The following is a 22,236-nucleotide window of genomic DNA, read 5'->3' as shown; positions in this document are numbered from 1 at the left end:
CTGTGAGACTGTAAGATAAATAAGAAATAAACATTTGAGCCTGAACATGAACTGTGGTCTGAAGTTCCTTCAACCCTGACCTCGACAGAGGCAGAAAAACAAAGCTGAAAACCAGCACAGATGTTCCAGAGCCTGTGGACATTTGGGATATTTTCAGGATCAGGCAAATTCTTGTCTCTTCCCAAATGAAATCATGGTTTTATCCTATGGAATCCCATGGTTTTATCCTATGGAATCCTTTTCAACTTGAGGTGGTTCCGTTTTGCTTGGAAAAGCAGCAGGAAGTGGAATAACCATTCCTGGAATGAAGCCACAGCAGGTGACTTCACCCTGAGCACTCCTCAGCAGGAAGGGGAGGAGATAAAACCCTTTTAGAGAGAGAGCAGCTGGCAGGAAATTCACCCAAGAAGAAAAAAAAGGTTGGGATTTTTACAACAACAGCAAACAGAAAATCAGCCCATCCTGGCAGACACACAGACGTCACTCAGAGCCACGCCATCCCCTCCTCCTCTCCCCACAGCAGAGCTCATTTAATAGATGATAAAAACCAGAATCTAAAAATAAACCATTATTTCACATATTTCTGGAGTTACTTTTTTATACCTCTTATATTTGTATATTTATATTTGGGGCTTTTACTCATGTGGCACACGAAGAATATCATTTCAACATGAAAATCCTTAAGAGTTAAGGATTCCTTCCTCAACTGTGAAGATTTCTGGGAAGCTGGACTTTGAAACTTTCCATTTATATTGCTTGGCTTCTATTTGCCCACACCCTCTCTGTATATTTAGAGATATAAAAGGAGATAATTAGAAAAAAGCAGGCCAGTGGTAAATTGTGATCATTTATTTGTGGGGAGTTTTGGAAGGAATTTGAGATAGGATTTTTAAATTGTTTTTGATTATGTGGTTTATTTTTTTATTTTTTACATAGGTAGGAAGGGTGAGTTTGGTTTAGATTGTTATACTCTGGTTTAGAAGGTTACAAGACTTTTAGTTATAAGACTTTTTGGGAGTTGAAACACTGTTAAAAAGGATATTTATGGTTTTGACCTAATTTTGAAATATTTTGCTTTATGGACTTATGCTACAGTATAAGTTTTCTTAGTTATCTATAACACATCAACTCATAGTATTGTATTTCAAATTCTGTATCTACTTTTGTAGTTATTTTTTCTATATTTTAAACTTTAAAACTCTAAACTTTTTTTACTTAGTTTAACGTGTTTTTGTTTTAAACTATAAATTTACATTTTCGCTTTTAGCACCTAAGTTTGGAAACCTTTTCCACGGTTTCAGATTAAATCTTGTGTTTAATTCTAAGTTTTGGTTTACAGGCTCAAAATTCTGAGAGTTTTTTGTCTTTTGGATTCTAACAGTAAATATTTTCCCTCTCAGTGTTCAGACTGAACAAATACCATCTTAATCTTCCAATATTTAAATATTAACCAGGCAGAAAATTGAAATATTCATTGTTTATTCAGAGCATCAGCAATAATGGCACCTCAGCTTTGGCTCCAACATTTCCTAAGGATTTGAAGGAAGTAAGAACTCCCTTCTCCAAACATCAGGAAAAAATGATATTTAATGATAAACTGAATATTTAGAATCAGGGAATTATTTGGAAGGGAACCTTCCAGTATCCCAGGGTGCCCCAAATCCCCTTGGGCATTTCCAGGGACCCCCAGATTCTCTGGGCACCGTCTCAGCCAGGAATTCCTTCCCAATCCCACCTTATTTAAAATTCCCACTTATCCCTGGTAACTGGCACTCCAAGAGATCACACACTGAATTTGATGGAAATTGTGACAGCCAATGTGGTGGCTTTAGTTTGAAACTGGGTGGAAATCATAATTTTGCACAGTGGTTTTGGTTTGTTAATTTAAGATTTCTTAATAATTTTAAGTTTTTTTGGTTGAATGTATTAAAGAGTGTGGTGTGTTTTGGTGTTGGTTAATTAGCCATTATTCTCATTATATAATTAGCAATTAGTTCTTATAGTAATTAACAATTAGTTCTTATTTTTTGTTGTGAGGTAGGAAGATAGGATTAGGAGCAAGGTAAAGCGGGTTTAAAACTTTAAAAGGGTACAAAGAAAAATTTATTAATAGTAACTAAAGGAAAGAAAAGTATGAAACCTTTCAGAATATAAATTTTTCTCCTACGATCTTTCTCTTTTCACTGATGACGTAAAGAAGCAAAATTTAAAATTTCCAGTTAGTTTACCACTTTTAAAATAGTCTTTATTTAGTTTATTAAGGGAGGGAAGTTTTTCTTGTTAATGTTATGGCGACTTCTCCACAAGAGGAAAAAAACCCAGTTGTCTTAATTAATTAATTAATTAATTAATCATGGGGGCACAGGACTACTTTCAAAATTAGAAGAAAGAGAGTTGTGATCTCACTGTTTTACCTTGGGTGGCCACAGCTGAGGGTCTGGCTGAGCTGTCTCACTTGGAATGGTGGCTTAGCACGAGGGCAAATGTCACCTGTTGTGAGGGACCTGCCTGGTGACACTGGCAAATGTCCCCTGCTCTGACTGAGGGACCTGCCTGGTGACACTGGCAAATGTCACCTGTTGTGAGGGACCTGCCTGGTGACACTGGCAAATGTCACCTGCTCTGACTGAGGGACCTGCCTGGTGACACTGGCAAATGTCACCTGCTGACTGAGGGACCTGCTTGGTGACATTGGCAAATGTCCCCTGCTCTGAGGGACCTGCCTGGTGACACTGGCAAATGTCCCCTGCTCTGACTGAGGGACCTGCCTGGTGACACTGGCAAATGTCACCTGCTGACTGAGGGACCTGCTTGGTGACACTGGCAAATGTCCCCTGCTCTGAGGGACCTGCCTGGTGACACTGGCAAATGTCACCTGTTGTGAGGGACCTGCCTGGTGACACTGGCAAATGTCCCCTGCTGACTGAGGGACGTGCCTGGTGACACTGGCAAATGTCCCCTGCTCTGAGGGACCTGCCTGGTGACACTGGCAAATGTCACATGCTGACTGAGGGACCTGCCTGGTGACACTGGCAAATGTCCCCTGCTCTGAGAGACCTGCCTGGTGACACTGCAAATGTCAAATGTCCCCTGCTCTGACTGAGGGACCTGCCTGGTGACACTGGCAAATGTCCCCTGCTCTGACTGAGGGACCTGCCTGGTGACACTGGCAAATGTCCCCTGCTCTGAGGGACCTGCCTGGTGACACTGGCAAATGTCCCCTGCTCTGACTGAGGGACCTGCCTGGTGACACTGGCAAATGTCCCCTGCTCTGAGGGACCTGCTTGGTGACACTGGCAAATGTCCCCTGCTCTGACTGAGGGACCTGCCTGGTGACACTGGCAAATGTCCCCTGCTCTGACCCAGGGACCTGCCTGGTGACACTGGCAAATGTCCCCTGCTCTGACTGAGGGACCTGCCTGGTGACACTGGCAAATGTCCCCTGCTCTGACCCAGGGACCTGCCTGGTGACACTGGCAAATGTCCCCTGCTCTGAGGGACCTGCTTGGTGACACTGGCAAATGTCCCCTGCTCTGACTGAGGGACCTGCCTGGTGACACTGCAAATGTCCCCTGCTCTGACCTGGGGACCTGCCTGGTGACACTGGGACTGCCAGGCAGGCAACATTGCAAAACTGAGCAGCCACAGAATTTGTATTGCTGTAACTTTTTACTGCTTGCCCGTGGCATTGGTGTTGGGCAATGCCCCTTTCCTGACCCACAGATGGGGCAACTGAGAGGGTGTTAAAAACCTTTATTCCATTTTCTGTCTCATGAGAAGGGCGAGACAATACAGATGTCATAATTCACAACCAGAAGCTAATTATTTCCTAATTACACTGCACTATAAGTGTTTCTTGGCCTGTCAGCTTTTGCCACACCTTGCTGTAAATGCCTTAAAACCAAACATCTAAAATTTCCCCTCATGGGTCCCACAATTCACCTTTCACAGTTCTATTTCTCCAAACTGTCCAGTCTTATTTACAAAACCATCCTTTGAAACTTGTTTCCAGCTCCATTTCTCCCTCAGCAATGTCTGTCCCGTTCCAGGGCATTTCTCAGTCAGCGTTTCTTGTCTCAAGGTTTGCACAGAGATGCACAAACTGTGTGAGCCTTCTGTCAAACTTGGAAAATTCCCTACAAATCCATTTCCCACACGTGGCTGCCAAGACTTAGAAGGGATGTGCTGCCCCAACCTTTCCTCACACTCAGAATCCATCCACACAAGCATCCCAAGCTGGGATCAAGTAGAGGAACTTCTATTTGCTCCCTCTACTTGAGGGAGAGAGTAGAAGAATAAAAATTGAGAATTCAAATTGGATCAATGAATTTTTGGACAATGGGGGTTGACAGGATGGGTTTCACCTTTTGTTAAAGGAATTTTTTTCGGCTGTAATCATTGTTTTTATTGCTTTGCTCATGTTTCCCTGTTTAGTTAAGTGTCTGCAGAGATCCACTGGGGAAGGCTTCATAGGAAGAAAACCAGGGGAGTTGTGGAATCCTTTGGAATCTTCAGGATAAACCACAGAGCCTCCACTTGGGCTGAGAGAGAAGAGTTCCCCATGGAGCCTCACAACACCATCATCCTTCCCGGTTCTTTTCCTCTAATATCCCAAATTCTCCTGGTTTCTCCTTTCCCTGTTCCCTCATTGAAGTCTTCATAGTAAGAAAAACCAGGGGAGTTGTGGAATCCTTTGGAACCTTCAGGATAAACCACAGAGCCTCCACTTGGGCTGAGAGAGAAGAGTTCCCCATGGAGCCTCACAACACCATGAACCACCCCAGCTCCTTTCCTCTAATATCCCAAATTCTCCTGGTTTCTCCTTTCCCTGTTCCCTCATTGAAGTCTTCATAGTAAGAAAAACCAGGGGAGTTGTGGAATCCTTTGGAACCCTCAGAGAAACCCCCAGGACTTTGCCTTGGAAGAATAAACCACAGAGTCTCCACCTGGGCTGAGAGAGAAGAGTTCCCCATGGAGCCTCACACCACCATCATCCTCCCCAGTTCCTGTCCCCAAATGTCCCAAATTCCCCTGGTTTCTCCTTTCCCTCATTGTTTGTGGTATCCCTGGTGGCCACCCCATCTTCCCTGCAGGGCAATGCCACTTGTGCCACCCCATTCTTAACCTTGTGCCACCCCATGGTTTGTGTTTTGTCCCTGATTTCCCTTGGGATTGCTGGAATAAACCTTCATTTATCTAAATATTTATCTAAACAAAAAGCCATTCTGCCATGGGGAGTGTGGTGTGGTGCTGCTACACCTCAAACCACAGCAGCAGCAAAATTTCAAACCAAAACCCACAGCAGCAGCAAAATATCAAACCAAAACCCAACAGAGTGTCCCTCCAGCCCCTGGAAATTGTGTCTCTCCATCTTTCTTGCAGCAGGGGTCATGTCTCTTCCCAAAATAATCCCTTGGATGTTGTGAAAAGAAAGGGGAAATGGAAAAGAAAAAGGATTTTGTGGCCTGAGCAGGACAACACCACAGGCTGAGGGTAGGAATGTGCTCCAAAACTATTTTTTGTCCCCTTAAAAAGGAAATAAGCCCAAAAGTTTCTCTCCTCAATTAGGTAAAAAAGGCATCTCATAGGCCTGGGGGACTTCACCTCAAACTTAAGGACAGGAACCAAAAAGTCCCACCTGAGCAATTCACTAGAAAAAGAAGAGAACAAAGAAACCAATGGCTTTTGTGAGGTGTTTTAGCAGGGGCAAGAACCTCTTGCACCTAGCTCAGTTTTTCTCTGTAAAGAGTTTGTTATTTTGCCTTTTATTAAACCTTTTTATTTCCAACACTGCCACAGAAGCCATCCTGCTGATTTTATGCCTTCTGAGGTAGCTGAGCTACCTTGGGTGTGAAACAGATCTCCAAGAGCTTGTGAGACCTGGCTTGAGGAGGTTCCTGTTTCTGCTGAGGGCTCTGCTCCTACACATTCCCTTTATTTGGAATTTGCCATGGGATGGGCAGGAATGGGATGGGCAGGGATGGGATGGGCAGGAATGGGAGGTTGGATTTGCTGCCTGGAAGGGAAGAGCAAAGCAAAGAGCAGCTTTTCTTTAGTGTGCCTGGTTTTAGGAGAGTTTTCTCTCCTGTTGCCAGCTCCTGGCCTTTCAGGTTCTCTTTATGTAACACAGAAGTGAAAACACCTGAGTTGATGTGGCTGCTGAAGGAATTGACCTCATTTGTAAAATGTGAGAAAATCACAGAAGGTTTTATACCCAAACCCCACTACAGCTGATCTCCAGCAGGTTCAGGGATTTGAAACCTCATTCCAACATTTTTAAAGGCTGTGGTTGTCCCAAGAACCCTCCCTGCTGCTTTGCTGGAAGGTTCAGGTTCTTCCCAGCCTGCCCAGAATTGCAGCTCCAATGATTTTAAAAGTTTTGAAAGGAATTCATTGGCAGAGGGATCTCAAATGTTCACTGAAATAAGAGTGAGGTGATAACAGAGATTTTTAAATGCTAATTATTCTCCTCCACCTGACAGGAGAAATTGGATTTTTAAATATCCTGAGCTTCCACAAGACAGAAAAGAACAAAGAATCAGGACCCAGGAATGCTGGAATTTTAACTTTGGCTGGGTTCTTCCCAGCCTGCCCAGAATTGCAGCTCACAGGATTTTAAGAGGTTTGAAAGGAATTCATTGGCAGAGGGATCTCAAATGTTCGCTGAAATAAGAGTGAGGTGATAACAGAGATTTTTAAATGCTAATTATTCTCCTCCCCCTGACAGGAGAAATTGGATTTTTAAATATGCTGAGCTTCCACAAGAGGAAAAAGAACAAAGAATCAAGAATGCTGGAATTACAACTTTGGCTGGTGGAGGTGAATAAACTCCAGATCCCATCCCACACCTTTTTCTCTATCACTAACACCCAAAGATGCTCAGAATTTCTCTGAAATTGGGCTATAAAAATACAGAATTGTCTACAAAAACTTGCTATTTTTTGCACCTTAAAATCAAACCACAAGCACAGAGGAATATTTGCATTTCCTCAGTTCCTGGTTTAGTTCCTTCTGCACTAGAAATCTGTTAAAAACAATGATAAAAACTCCATCAAAGCAAGGAAATATTTTTATTTCCATCACTAGAGTTCTAGGAAAAGACAGCATCAATTCCTAAGATTATCTTCAAATAGGAAATAGCTAATAATAGAATCTATAATTCTTGCTAATATATAGTATCATAATAATAAAATAATATAATAATATAATTATATAATTCTTGTTTAAACAGCAGTGGCTGTGAAGAGAGGGGGAGCAGAAGAACCTGTGATTCTTTTTTTCACTGATTCATTTTCCAAGTTAAAAAAAATTCCAAACACAACTCCAGCTTCTATAGAAATACCATAAATAGAATTAATTTTAAAATAGGAGAATAAATTTTAAATTTGGTTGTAACGAAGGTAGGAGTTGGATTAAAATTTGTTTATAATATATAAAAATCTATGTAGTAAATATATAAATGTTTATCCAAGAATAAAAAGCACTTTGAAAGTTTGTAATTTATATAATAAATTAAAAATAATTTGTAGTTTAATATTAAAAAATTTGTTTATTAAATTTTAAACATTTCTAATATATATAGTTATAATATTTAATACATTTATATAATAAGTATATTGTTTTAATCCAAGGATAAAAAGCTGTTTGAAAGTTTGAAATGTAGATAATAAATATCTAAAAATAATTTATAATTAATGTCAATAATTTATATTTAGAAAAATTTATATATATATATGTAAATGTATATAATATATAGAGAATTTTTAATCCAAGGATAAAAAGCAGTTTGAAAGTGCAGTTTTACACCAAATAATACTGAAATTCCTGCATGGGTTGGCTTGGAAGGGACATTAAAGATAATTTTAGGGTTTTAAAAGTTTTTTTTCTAATTTTTAAATTTTGTTTTATTTTAATTATTTTTTAAATAATAATTTTTATTTTAGTTATTCTATTTAGTTATTTATTTATTTATTTGTTTGTTTGTGTGTTTATTAAAGATCAGCCTTTGCCATGGCAGGGACACCTCCCATGGTGCCCAGCCTGGCCTTATTTCAGGGATTTTTTTAAAACTCCTCCTTTCCTTATTTCCTTACAGAACCAAAATCCAATATTTTCTACTCCAATATATCTAATATTATATATTATATAATATATAATATTTATTTCCTATATTATATCTAATATTATATCCAATATATCTAATAATATGTAATATATAATAAAAAATGTAATGTTATATATATAATATATAACAAATAATATATAATATATAATATATTATATATAATATACAATATATAATATGTAATATATAATATACAATATACAATATATAATAATATATATTATATAAGATATATTATATAAGATATATTATATAATGTATAATGTATAATATATAATATACAATATACAATATATAAGATATAATATTTCTTTTCTATATTATATCTAGTATTATATCCAATATATCTAATAATATGTAATATATAATAAAAATATGTAATTTTATCTATAATATATAATATATAATATATAATATATAATATATAATATATATTATATAAAAATATATTATATATTATATATAATATAAAAGATATATTATATATTATATGAGATATATTATATAATGTATAATATATAATATACAATATACAATATATAAGATATCAGATATAATGTATAATATATAATATATAATAATATTTAATATATAAGATATACTATAAAAGATATATTATATATTATATGAGATATATTATATAATGTATAATATACAATATACAATATATACTATATAATATATAATATATATAATATGTAATATGTATTCCAGTGTATAATATGTAATGTATAATGTACAATGTACAATTACAATATATGTTATATATCTAATATTATATATTAGCTATCTAATATTACATATCTGATGTTAGATATCTAATACTGTATATCTGATATTATATCCAATATATCTACTATTTTCCACTATATCTAATTTTAGTTCTTCCTGTTGCCAACGGTGCCATTTCCCCACTCCCTGCCCCCACCCACAGTTGGTATTTATGGAACACATCCCCAAACTGAGCATTTGGGTTTTTATCCAAACTCACACATTTTTATCCTCTAACTGCCTGAAATTCCCCAGCCCTGAACATTTTATATAGATTTACTATTTGTTTATACTCTGAATGCAGTGCCAGGCGTTTTGGATATAAAAATAACAATATTTTGGATAGAAAAATAATGTTAAAATGAGCTGTTGCATTGACAAACCTACGTGTACTGAACCAGCAGTTATTTTTAAGTATAAAAGTTGAAACTCAATTTTTAAATTTAAACATCTCTGCACCCCAGCAGCTTTTTTATCAAAGTCTGAAAAGATTTCTCACTGAAAACTGAAGCTGAAACCTCTTTAAAACACCAACATCCATATTTACCGCCACCTTCATCCACCTGCCCATTTATATTCTTATTATAACATTTATATTCTAATAGTAGAATATAATGTTTATATAAATGTTAGATAAAAATATTTGTTATATTAAGATGAGAATATAATATTTATATGAATATATTTTAATTCTTTATGTTTATATTTTATTTTTATATTTGCATCTGCTCATTTATATTCTTATTAGAATGTAATATTTATACTCTAATAGTAGAATATTCATATAAATGTTAGATATAAATATTAATGATATAAACATAAGAACATAATATTTACATTATAATATTTTCATTCTTTATATAATATTTTATATTTGCATCTGCCCATTTATATTTCTATTAGATTATATTTATATTCTAATAGTAGAATATAATATTTATATAAATATTAGCTATAAATGTTATTTACGTAAATATTTTATGAATAATATTTATATTGTAATATCGTAATTCTTGATATTTATATAATATTTATATGTTTGCCTCTGCCCATTTATATTCTTTTTTGCTTTTCCCAGCCCCTGGATTACCCTGAGCTTTATGGAAATAAAACAATGTTTGTGTCTCAACAGTGCCTGCAGGAGAAAAACTCTCAGAAAATATCACACCCATGTGGTGTAATGCTGATTTCTCCCTGCTCTGCAAAAGAACTTCTGACCTTCTTCATTTCTGGTGTTTTGTCCTTGCCTTTCTCAGCATTTTCATGGGGATGAATCTCAGTTATCCCTGCACACAAGTGAGCCCCAGGATCTTTAATAAAACCACGTGGAGATTGTAAAAATAATTTTATTTTGTTTTATAAACTGATCCCCTTCCTGCTCATCCACCTCCAGCACTGAGATTTTCCTGGCAGTACCTCCTCCAGCCCTGATTAAAAATCAACAATAATATTTATAATAACATTCATAATAATATTCATAAAAATATTCATACTAATATTAATAATAATAATAATAATAATCATCATCATCATCATCATCATCATCATCATCATCATCATCATCATCATTATAATATTTCTATTTGAGGCTGTCAGAGACCACCAGGAGTTCAGGGAATTGTTGGAATCCCAAATACAAAAATCTCAGAATTTTGGGCTTGGAAGCCAAAGCTCAGAATTAAACTCAGGATTTGATCTGGGACCTTGGAAAAGGCTCCCAAACTGAGGGGCTGGAAGCAAAAATGTGAATTTATATTTAAAGCAGAGAAAAGTTAAGCTCAGTAAAAGAAAGTTTGAAGTTTTAAAGTTTAGGATATAAAAAAATTAAAAGTAACTCCAAAGGTAAACAGAGAATTAGAATGCAGCACTGCAGGTTTGTGTCATAACATAATTAGCTAAGAATAATTAGCTACAGCTCTCACTGTAGCATAAGTCCATCAGACAAAATATTTAAAGATTGAGTCAAAAACATAAATATCCTTATTAACAGTGTTTTATTGGTCAATAATTCCTTTAAAAGCCTTTTAACTTAAGGGTTTTGTGACCTTCTAAACGATACTGGAGCGATGTGAGACAAGCTCACCTGGATAGAAAATAAAGAAATAAACCTTTCTCAAAAATCAAAACCAACTCAAAAAATCCCACCTCCAATCATTCAAAACTCCTCCAAAAATCCCCATAAATCCTCCAGAAACCCCCACAGCCACTGACATCTCATTTCCCTTCCCCTCCTGGTTTTCTGACGACACCCAGGGATGAGCACTGGGGAGGATTTGCTGCAGGAATTTTTAAGCTCCTAAAAGGATGAAATCCCTAAAACCCCCGAGCAGATGGGCCCTGCACCAGCTGGGAGCTTTTCCTTGGTTTCTGCTCTGGTTTGACACTGGCACAATGCCAGTGCCCCCATGAAAATACACCTCCCTCCCTGGCATCTCCTGTGAGGTGATACCTGGGAATAAGCAAAGCAGGCTCCTGCTTAAGGAAAAAGGAAAAAAACTTTATTAACTAAACTACAAAAACTAAACTACAAAAGAAAAAGGAAAAAAAAAACACAAGGAAAATGAAAACTACACAGAACCACTTCCTTATCCTCCTCCCACCAAATTCCCAGTACATTTGCATTTCCCAAAATTATCCACACTCGGTCTGGCACCACCCTTTAGAAAAAAAATCAAATCTTCAGCTCATGAGGGATAGACGGAGTCCTTCCTTTTGCCACGGACTTCTTGTCACAACCAGCACCGCCCGGAGTCCTGCGATCTCGTGACATCTCCTCTCCATGCCAAGGTGCTCTCACCACCAGGCATGGGATGGGGCCGGGGCCTGCTTTCAGGGTGGACCCTTTTAAGGATGCCTCGTCTCGTTCCAAGCAGAGCACAGTCTCATCCCTGGGACCTTTGTCCCCCCCATCTCTTCTACACCCCCTGGGGCCGAGGGGTCTCGACACCAAACTCTCCTGGCTCCGAGCCTCCGCTTCCCCCTGCACTGCAGCCTCTGCATCACCAGGAAACAGCCCGTGGATACACAACAAAAGAGTCCAGCAAGACTGCCACTCCATCTTCCTCCATTCCTCCAACGTCTCTCTTTCCCTTTGCCAGACTGTTACAGCGCCTGTGTGGGTCGCTGCTGGTGGGAGAGAGACGGGAATCTTGTTTCTTGATCAGAAGGCTGGATTTATTGATATATGATATATAATACATTATAACTATACTAAATAGAATAAAGAGAGAGGTTGCAGATGCTAGCTAGGCTAAGAATAGAAAAGAAAGAATCTAAAACAAAGTTGTGTCCAGGGACTCTGTCCCCCAGCTTGCACTGGTGATTGGCCCTTAATTATAAACATAGAAAATGAGCCAATCAAGGTGAACCCTATTACATTCCACAGCAGCTGATAACAATTGTTTACGTTCTCTTTTTGTGGCTCTCAGCTTCCCAGAAAATGCAGAAATCTGAAAGAAAGGATTTCTGTGGAAAAATGTCTGCGACACCAGACCCCCCTTACTGGCCTGTTTCTTCCTTCATCTTCCACTCCTATCCCTTTCCCAGGAAAGGCAATGTTCTGTGAAGCTCTCACTCTCCACAAGGGTTAAAAGCTCTCCCAGGCGCCCGGGCTGCTCGCTGCCCCCTCCTTCTCCTCCAGCCGTGCTGCCGGCACATGATATCAAGTTTCAAGGTAACAGTTCTAGCACGGGCTGCATTCTCTCCGTCTCCAAAAAGGAGGGGGGTAATAAACAGGTCGCTCGATGCTCCCCCACCCTTCCACTGAGTCCGGCCTACCGTAGATGGGCCACGTGGCTTCCCCTCCCCCAGCCCAGCCAGCAACTGGGCCGGGGGAGAGGCCACACTCCTTCCCGCCGGAAATCCCAAGGGGCTCTGAAGGACAAGAGCCCTGCTTTTAACTCCTTGGGTTTGTGGTCTCAGAGGCGGATCCAGATGCCCCACTGGTCAAACCAGGTGCTCATCTTAAAATCCGACCACCCATTGGTGACCGCAGCAAAACAACAGATCCCAGATGTCCCATTTCCGGTCAAACCGCGACAGTTTCTGCTCTGCTGCCACAGATTTGGGCAGTTCTGAACCTGGGTAAGAGCTCAGGTGGGCGCTCGGTGCTCATCTGGGTCAAAACAAAAGATCAAAGCTTTCCTCTCACTGTAATTATTTCATATTTTCCCTTTGCAGAAAAGCTTTTTGAGGGCATCTGGCTCTTGATGAGAGCCAGAATCATGGTGAAAAACTGAAGGCAGGAATGTGGAACTGCTGCTCCAAAACAACATTTCTGTCCCTCTCCATGGTCATACAAAAAACACCAAATTTCCCTAAATCCAAGGGAAATGTGACCTTTAAGTAAAAGCTTTGACTCAGAAAATATTCTAAAACTTGCCATTAACTCTTTTCTAGAAAAGCTTTTTAGCTGCTCTGGAGTGAGGGTTTCTTTGATGCTAAAATTAATTTAATGTATTTTAATTAACTTAGCAGCATAAAGACAGCAAATACCATTTGCAGGAAAGCTCTTTCACCAGAGTTGCTCACTTTTTTTTATTAATATAAATTGCTCACATTTATTTTTATATAAATGTGAGCAATTCATCAGAATTTCTCAATTCATATAAAAAAATACCAACTTAGCTCCTTCCATTATTTTTCTTGAGTGAATTTTCAATTTTTTCAACTGCTGGAAATGCCAGAAAGGTTCACAGCAATACAAATATCACAAATAAATTATAAAAATTCCCCTCACACTGTACCTTGTTGAGCTTGCCAAGGGAAGAGATCAGGTCTGCCCATTCACTGGATGATTCAAAGTTCCTCAAAGCTTTCTCAATTGCTGAAGAATAATTCCTGTATCTGTAATCCCCAAGCAAATCCTGCTCTTCTGGATCCATCCTGGCTGCTCATAGCAGGGTGGAGCCTCCTGGAAAAGTCAGACGTGCAAAGAGTTACAAAAATCACCCAAATTTCAGCTCTGCCACAGCTGAGATCATAAATATGGACGAGCACTGGCAGCACAATAAACAAGTAAAAATTTCAATACAAAGTTAAAAATAATTCTCAAAATTGTTTTGGCTCCCCACTGACTTTTCCAAGACAAAATCTGGAATTTTTCAGTCACTTTTTCAATCACATTTTCCCATTTCCTTTTGGGAAGGTGTTTTCTCATTCCACATACAATTATAAAGGGGATGATCCCAAAGTTTCCCTCCAAGAAGTTGGGAATTGCCAATTCTCCAGTTGTAAATTGAGAATTTAGAACTCATCCCCTGAGCTCTGGAATGGGGAATATTCCTGGAGCAGGGAATGGGGAATATTCCCTGTGAAAACACAATTTCCATGTAGAATCCTGCTCAAGGAGCTTTCAGAGCACAGCAAACAGGTCAAAATTTCAACACAGAGATAAAAATAATTCCCAAATTAATTTTGACTCCCCATTGACTTTTCCAAAAGATTTTTAGTAATTTTTTTCCTATTTCTGGAAGGTGTTTTCCCGTTCCACACACAATAACAAAGAGAAGGATCCCAAAGTTTCCCTCCAAGGAGTTGGGAATTGCCTTCAGAACTCATCCCCTGCGGTTGGAATGGGGAGCCTGGAATGGGGAATATTCCTGGAGCCTGGAATGGGGAATATTCCCTCTGCAAACACAATTTCCATGGGGATTCCTGCTCAAGGAGCTCGCAGCCCTCAGCACAGGAACAGGGCAAAGTTTCAACACAAAGTTAAAAATAATTCCCAAAATTATTTTGACTCCCCACTGACTTTTCCAAGACAAAATCTGGAATTTTTCAGTCACTTTTTCCCATTTCCTTTTGGGAAGGAGTTTTCTCATTCCACACACAATAACAAAGGGGAGGATCCCAAAATCTCCCTCCAAGGAGCTGGGAATTGCCAATTCTCAAGTTGTAAATTGAGAATTTAGAACTCATCCCCTGAGCTCTGGAATGGGGAATATTCCTGGAACAGGGAATGGGGAATATTCCTGGAGCAGGAAATTGGGAATATTCCCTGTGCAAACACAATTTCCATGGGGATTCCTGCTCAAGGGCTCTCAGCCCTCACACAAGGAGCTCCAGGATAAAATTTCAATACAAAGTTAAAAATAATTCTCAAAATAATTTTGACTCCCCGTTGACTTTTCCAAAAGATTTTTTGTAATTTTTTTCCTATTTCTGGAAGGTGTTTTCCCGTTCCACACACAATAACAAAGGGCAGGATCCCAAAATCTCCCTCCAAGGAGTTGGGAATTGCCTTCAGAACTCATCCCCTGCGGTTGGAATGGGGAGCCTGGAATGGGGAATATTCCTGGAGCCTGGAATGGGGAATATTCCCTCTGCAAACACAATTTCCATGGGGATTCTTGCTCAAGGAGCTCTCAGCCCTCAGCACAGGAACAGGGCAAAGTTTCAACACAAAGTTAAAAATAATTCCCAAAATTATTTTGACTCCCCACTGACTTTTCCAAGAGAAAATTTGGAGTTTTTTCAGTCACTTTTTCAGTCACATTTTCAGTCACTTTTCTCCCATTTCCTTTCGGGAAGGTGTTTTCTCATTCCACACACAATAACAAAGGGGAGGATCCCAAAATCTCCCTCCAAGGAGTTGGGAATTGCCAATTCTCAAGTTGTAAATTGAGAATTTAGAACTCATCCCCTGAGCTCTGGAATGGGGAGCCTGGAATGGGGAATATTCCTGGAGCAGGGAATGGGGAATATTCCCTCTGCAAACACAATTTCCATGGGGATTCCTGCTCAAAGGCTCTCAGCCCTCAGCACAAGGAGCTCCAGGTTAAAATTTCAACACAAAGTTAAAAATAATTCTCAAAATTATTTTGACTCCCCACTGACTTTTCCAAGACAAAATCTGGAATTTTTCAGTCACTTTTTCCCATTTCCTTTTGGGAAGGAGTTTTCTCATTCCACACACAATAACAAAGGGGAGGATCCCAAAATTTCCCTCCAAGGAGTTGGGAAGTGCCAATTCTCAAGTTGTAAATTGAGAATTTAGAACTCATCCCCTGAGCTCTGGAATGGGGAGCCTGGAATGGGGAATATTCCTGGAGCAGGGAATGGGGAATATTCCCTCTGCAAACACAATTTCCATGGGGATTCCTGCTCAAGGAGCTCTCAGCCCTCAGCACAAGAACAGGGCAAAGTTTCAACACAAAGTTAAAAATAATTCCCAAAATTATTTTGACTCCCCACTGACTTTTCCAAGAGAAAATTTGGAGTTTTTTCAGTCACTTTTTTCCCATTTCCTTTCGGGAAGGAGTTTTCTCATTCCACACACAATAACAAAGGGGAGGATCCCAAAATTTCCCTCCAAGGAGTTGGGAAGTGCCAATTCTCAAGTTGTAAATTGAGAATTTAGAACTCATCCCCTGAGCTCTGGAATGGGGAGCCTGGAATGGGGAATATTCCTGGAGCAGGGAATGGGGAATATTCCCTCTGCAAACACAATTTCCATGGGGATTCCTGCTCAAAGGCTCTCAGCCCTCAGCACAAGGAGCTCCAGGTTAAAATTTCAACACAAAGTTAAAAATAATTCTCAAAATTATTTTGACTCCCCACTGACTTTTTCAAGAGAAAATCTGGAATTTTTCAGTCACTTTTTCCCATTTCCTTTTGGGAAGGAGTTTTCTCATTCCACACACAATAACAAAGGGGAGGATCCCAAAATCTCCCTCCAAGAAGTTGGGAATTGCCAATTCTCAAGTTGTAAACTGAGAATTTAGAACTCATCCCCTGAGCTCTGGAATGGGGAATATTCCTGGAGCAGGGAATGGGGAATATTCCCTGTGCAAACACAATTTCCATGTAGAATCCTGCTCAAGGAGCTTTCAGAGCACAGCAAACAGGTCAAAATTTCAACACAGAGATAAAAATAATTCCCAAATTAATTTTGACTCCCCATTGACTTTTCCAAAAGATTTTTAGTAATTTTTTTCCTATTTCTGGAAGGTGTTTTCCCATTCCACACACAATAACAAAGGGCAGGATCCCAAAGTTTCCCTCCAAGGAGTTGGGAATTGCCTTCAGAACTCATCCCCTGCGGTTGGAATGGGGAATATTCCCTGGGCAAACACAATTTCCATGGGGATTCCTGCTCAAGGGCTCTCAGCCCTCACACAAGGAGCTCTCAGAGCTCTGCAGCTCCACTTGGCAGCAGCAGACGCTCAAGTGCAAGTCCAAGGTGTTGTGCCAAAATGCCAAGCCATGCATTATAATCTTCCTCTAGTTCAATAAACCATTTAAAAAATATATTTATATTTAAAGATCAGCTGTTCAGACCTGATTTCCCTGTGTTTTGCAAAGTATTTAGGTTAAAAAATCAAATATATCTGGTTTGGAACAATGGAATCCAAGCTTGGTTGGGTTTTCCCTAATTAAAAATCTTCCTTCTCTCCTTTGCTACCTCTGACCCCAGTTCTGTTAGAAAGCATCAAAATATTTTTCTAGAGTAGTTTAAATATGACTAGGTTTAGGTTTAGGTTTAGGTTTAGGTTTAGGTCAATCCTTGCTTCATCACTGATACAGAAAGGAAATCACAGCTCTGTAATAAAATATTTTACATTTCTGAAGGACATCTGCATTCAGTCTCCTGCTGTTAGGGCTCAAAAGCAAACCCAAGCCATCCTCCATGTCCTTTAAAACATTAAATTTGTTGTAATAAACAACTTTAACTCCATCAATAGAAGGGGTTTGGTAAGAAACCCTCAAAAGCAGAAAAGTGCTGGATGAAATGAAAAACCAGAAAGGATTTTAAGTGCAGGTTTAAGGCACTTTTGCACTCCCCTGAGCAGGATTGAGGCCTTGCCAATAAAACCACTCTGTGCCAGCCAAGCCAGATCCACCTCCATGGAAAAATAAAATTATCTCACAATGTCATCAAGGCCAGATTGGCTTGGTTTGTTTGGCTACAAAGAGGATTTAATTTTGTTTTTATCAGGATGTTTGCAGTGCTGCTCACAGCACAGAGAGTGAAATCAGGGAATAACATTTCATTTATCTGGGATCCAGCTCTGCTTGTTCCAAAAAAAAAAAAAATTAAAGTCAATCCTCCCATAAAACCCAACAAAGTGGAAAAGCTGCAAGATACTGTCAGCAAAAATTAGGAGTAATTTGATACAAACACTGGGCAAGAAATGGAACTCTATTTCCCTCATCTCATCTAAGGATCTTAATCATGGGATTGTTTCCACTGCTAAGGACAAAGCGGGAGTGGGAAGTTTTTCCAGCAGCTCTCTGCCAAGTCAGGGCTGCTGCCACTTCCACGGAGAGGGGATTTGTGTGGGTCACTCACAATCGGGCAGCTGCTCTGCTGACAGGACACATCAGCTCTCAAGGTATTTATTTAATCAGGATTTCTGCAGTGAAAAGACAGGTAAAGGGTTGATTTCCACCCAGGAAAGCAGGGATGATTTAGCGTGGGTTGATATTCCTGCACCTCAGCTGCCAGATGTCAGCAAGGTTGGATAAAAGCCAGTAATTGAAATAAGGTAAATAGAACATGTTTGTGCTTGGATACAAAGGCAGGAAAGTAAGTAATGACATAAAATAATTAAAGACCCATACAAAACCCTTGCTTTTTGGTTAGTGACCTTTAGGTGCATAACCCAAAACCCAAAACTTGCTTTTTGGTTAGTGACCTTTAGGCACATAACCAAATCCCAGGTCACAAACTTCCCCAGCAAATCTCGATGTAAATAATCATTCATCACCTTCCCCCACTGATGCTGCCAGGCTCTTTTCAGCGGTCAGGGCGAGGAGCGATGGCCAGAAATTAACCCAGGAAACTCCACCCCAACCTGAGGAAGAGCTCCTTCCATGGAGGCGGCGGAGAACCATGGAATGCGCCGAGCTGGGGAAGCTCCATCAGGATCACCCAGACCCCCCAAATCCCACGCTGGGCACCCCCGGCAGCGCTGTCCAGAGGCTCCCGGGGCTCTCGGGCCGTGCCCGTTCCCGGGAATGCCGCGGTGTCCCCGGCTGGGGCCGTTCCGAGCCCGCCCGTGTCACCGGCCCCAGGTGAGCGCCGCGGCTCGGCCAGGTGGGGACGGCGATCCCCTTCCGACCCCGCCCGTTCTGCGATCCCGGCATTCCGGCCTGGCCAGCGCTGCCCCCTCAGCCGGGTCCCCTCCCGTCCCCTCCCCGCCGCCGCCGCCTACCTGCGCAGGGCCCCGCTCCTCCCGGGGCCGGCGGCGACGAGAGGGGAACCGGGCGGCGGCGGGGCGGGAGCGGCTCCGCAGTCCCTATGGAAACGCGCCCTATGGAGAGCCGGCCCTATGGAAATGCGCCCTATAGAAGCCCGGCCTATGGAAGCCCGGCCCTATGGAAATGTGCCCTGTGGAGAGCCGGCGCTATGGAAAGCCGGCCCTATGGAAATGTACCCTATGGAAGCCCGGCCCTATGGAAGCCCGGCCCTATGGAAATGTGCCCTATGGAAGCCCGGCCCTATGGAAGCCCGGCCCTATGGAACGCCACCGCCCTCGCCCGCGCCGCCAGGCCCGCAGCGGGGCCGCACCACCGAGAGCCGCGCGGGGAGCGCCGAGGCATCCCGGTGCGGGAGGGCTCCAGCTGTGCCTATAAGCCGAAGGCTCTGGCGTTGTCACCCGGTGGCGTTGTCACGTTCTGTCGCTGTCACCTTTCTCCCGGTGTCACCCTCTGTCGCGTCGTGCCACAGCCCGCAGCGCGTCACCTGCCTCCCCCCGTAGGAAGATGGTACAGCCCGGCGGGCAGCCAGGGGCGCTGAGCGCCCTCTGGCGGCGTGGGCGGGGACGGCGGCTCCGCATCGGGAGAGCCCCGGGATGCACAGGGAGAACCCGGGATGAACCGAGACACCTCCTCAAAGCACCGGGAGAACCCGGGATGAACCGGGACAGCTCCAGGAAACACCAGGGGAGCCCCGGAAGACCCTGGGAGAGCCCCGGGAAACACCGGGAGAGCTCCGGCATGCACCGGGGGAGCCCCAGGATGTACCGGGAGAGCTCCGAGAGAGCCCCGGGAAGCACCGGGAGAGCCCCGGGATGCACCGGGAGAGCCCCGGGAGACCCTGGGAGAGCCCCGGGAAACACCGGGAGAGCTCCGGGAAGCACCGGGAGAGCTCGAGGATGTACCGGGAGAGCCCTGGGAAACACAGGGAGATGCTCGGGATGAACGGGGAGAGGTCCGGGAAACATCGGGAGAACCCGGAATGCACCGGGAGAGCCCCGGGATGCACGGGGACGTGAGAAACTTACAGCTCACTGTTTTAAATTTTTATCAAAGTTTCTTAAGGGATAAAAGGGATAAAATCCAGCGCTGGGTGCTTGGCTATTTGCCAAAAGCACATAGTTAACTTAAACAATGTTTTATTTTAAAAATATTTTCATATATTTTATAATTTCTATATATTTTATTTTTATATATATTTATATTTTAATATATTTATATATATCATATCATATAATATAATATCATATCATATCATATCATATTATATTTACTGTTACATTACATGCATATTCATAAGAGTTCATACATATTCACACATTCCTGTGAGTTTAGATGTTCTTTTGCTTGGTTTTAACCTTTGACTTTTCTTCATGCTATCTTGTACATTAAACTAATATATTTTATTTCTTCTTCTGGTTCCGTCCTGTTGTATTTTCACTCCCTGATAATGAGAGTCAATAAATTTTTTTATTTCAGTGCTCTGGTCTCTGTTTCTGTTATCTTGTCTTTCAGGTAAGATTATTCCCAAATCTGTCTGAAAAGTCACCTAATTATTTGATTTACATATATTAAAATATATATATTTATATATATATTGATATTGATAAATTATATTCATATATTGATATATTGTGGAAATATTATTGAATCTCAGTTTCTCTTCCCCTTTCCTTCTTGTTTTTTCCTTTGCCATCCCTTCCCCTCTTCTTCCCCTCTTCCCCTTTTTTTCTTCCCTCTTTCCCTTCTCTCTTCTTTTGGGTTTTTTTCCTTTTTCCTTTTTCTTTTTTTTTTTTTGTTTTAGCTTGTTTTGTTTTGTTTTGTTTTGTTTTGTTTTGTTTTGTTTTGTTAACACGCAGGCAAAAAATCCTGGTTGCTCAAACCAGCTGGAAAAAAAAATTTAAAAATCAAGTGAAATGCATGAATTCAGTTATTCAAGATGAGAGAAGAGAAACTGTTCAGATTTAGATGATGCTGTTTCAGAAACACCCCCTGATAAGTTACATTAAGTATTAAGTAACACATTAAACATTAAATTACATTACATTAAATAAAATAAATATATTTAGTGTTACATTAATGTACTGTTTTCCTTTCTTGGCACCACCTGCCTCTTCCCTTCCTTGCTAGATTTTAGGAATTTAACCATTCCAAATTGCAATGCCACCAATTCAAATTTCAATTTCTAAATTTTAGAATTCTCTTGGAAATGCTGCTCAGAGCCTCTAAGCAGGTGCTTAACTGAGCAAAGAATTTGTATTTTTGATGATTTCCTTAAGACATAAGGTTTATGTCCGAAAATATGGTGTATTTCTTATTATGTTTTCCAATTTCTTTCTCAGGAGATAGAGCTGGATGGTTTTTAAGGTCCCTTCCAACCCAAAGATTCTGTGGTTCTGTGGTAGTGACATGCCATGGAAAGACAAGTAAATCACATCTAGAAGTGTTGTACAGGACAACAACCCATGATTGTTTAATGATTATTTCATTATTATTATTATTAACCCTTAAAGTTCACACAGAGCAAGGGCACTACAATCTGAGAGCCACAAAACAATCCCCACACAACAGACCTGGGAGAGAAGTAGGGGAGGCAGTTAAAAAAAAAAAAAAACAAAAAAAGAAAAAAAAGAGAGAGACAGGACATAAAGAATTGATAAATTTCAGTTGGACATTGCAAATTCTGTGCAGAGCCCTGCCCTGGCACTGTGCCCCATCCCAGGGCACATTCCCTCTTCCAGGGGCAGCAACTGCTGCTCCTCCTTCCCTGAATCCCCCTCCACATCTGCAAAACATCTGTGTCCTGTCCTTCCTTTTCTTCATCCCATTGGAAATTGGTGAAAATTACCAGATAATGGTCATAAATAATAAAGAAAAAACACATAAATAAGTTATGCAATTATATATTAGCTTTGGCATGTTGTTATTGATCAGAAGTATTTAGATGTGGTATAAATGATAACTCTTTTTAGGTGATTGTAAATATAATATCATATCATATCATATCATATCCATCAGCTTAAGGAGGTACTGTATGGTTCATAGAGGAGAGGAAGCTCACAAGCACTGGGAAAGATGATGAAATTGTTGATCTCAGCTTATGGATGTTTGCAGATTGGGACTAAATAAACCCAGTGAAA

At 40.5% G+C, this 22,236-nt stretch overlaps 1 protein-coding gene and 1 long non-coding RNA gene across 4 annotated transcripts in view; both read right to left on the bottom strand.

Moving 5' to 3' along the window:
• The window catches only part of DOP1B (DOP1 leucine zipper like protein B), a 248,579-nt gene extending 229,018 nt beyond the window's left edge, over nt 1-19,561 (bottom strand). The window contains exons 1-3 of one of the 3 annotated variants that reach the window (XM_054293733.1): nt 19,530-19,561; nt 19,054-19,137; nt 13,642-13,808 (exon numbers count right to left, since the gene is read on the bottom strand). In XM_054293733.1, the coding sequence (XP_054149708.1) occupies nt 13,642-13,779 (138 nt within the window). In that variant the 5' untranslated portion in view covers nt 13,780-13,808; nt 19,054-19,137; nt 19,530-19,561. Of the gene's footprint in view, nt 1-13,641; nt 13,809-19,053; nt 19,212-19,529 lie in introns of those variants that run through there. The other 2 variants (XM_054293734.1, XM_054293732.1) reach the window with 2 other exon arrangements.
• The window catches only part of LOC128948978 (uncharacterized), a 517,990-nt gene that overhangs the window by 49,768 nt on the left and 445,986 nt on the right, over nt 1-22,236 (bottom strand). The gene's annotated exons all lie outside the window — the stretch shown is intronic.

Source organism: Melozone crissalis, unplaced genomic scaffold (assembly GCF_028551555.1).
Source record: "Melozone crissalis strain CALT ecotype California unplaced genomic scaffold, PUWL_Pcris_2 ptg000187l_1, whole genome shotgun sequence".
In the NCBI taxonomy this organism is placed as follows: domain Eukaryota; kingdom Metazoa; phylum Chordata; class Aves; order Passeriformes; family Passerellidae; genus Melozone; species Melozone crissalis.
Note: the sequence above shows the minus strand (reverse complement) of the source record. Positions and strands in the feature narration are given on the sequence as shown.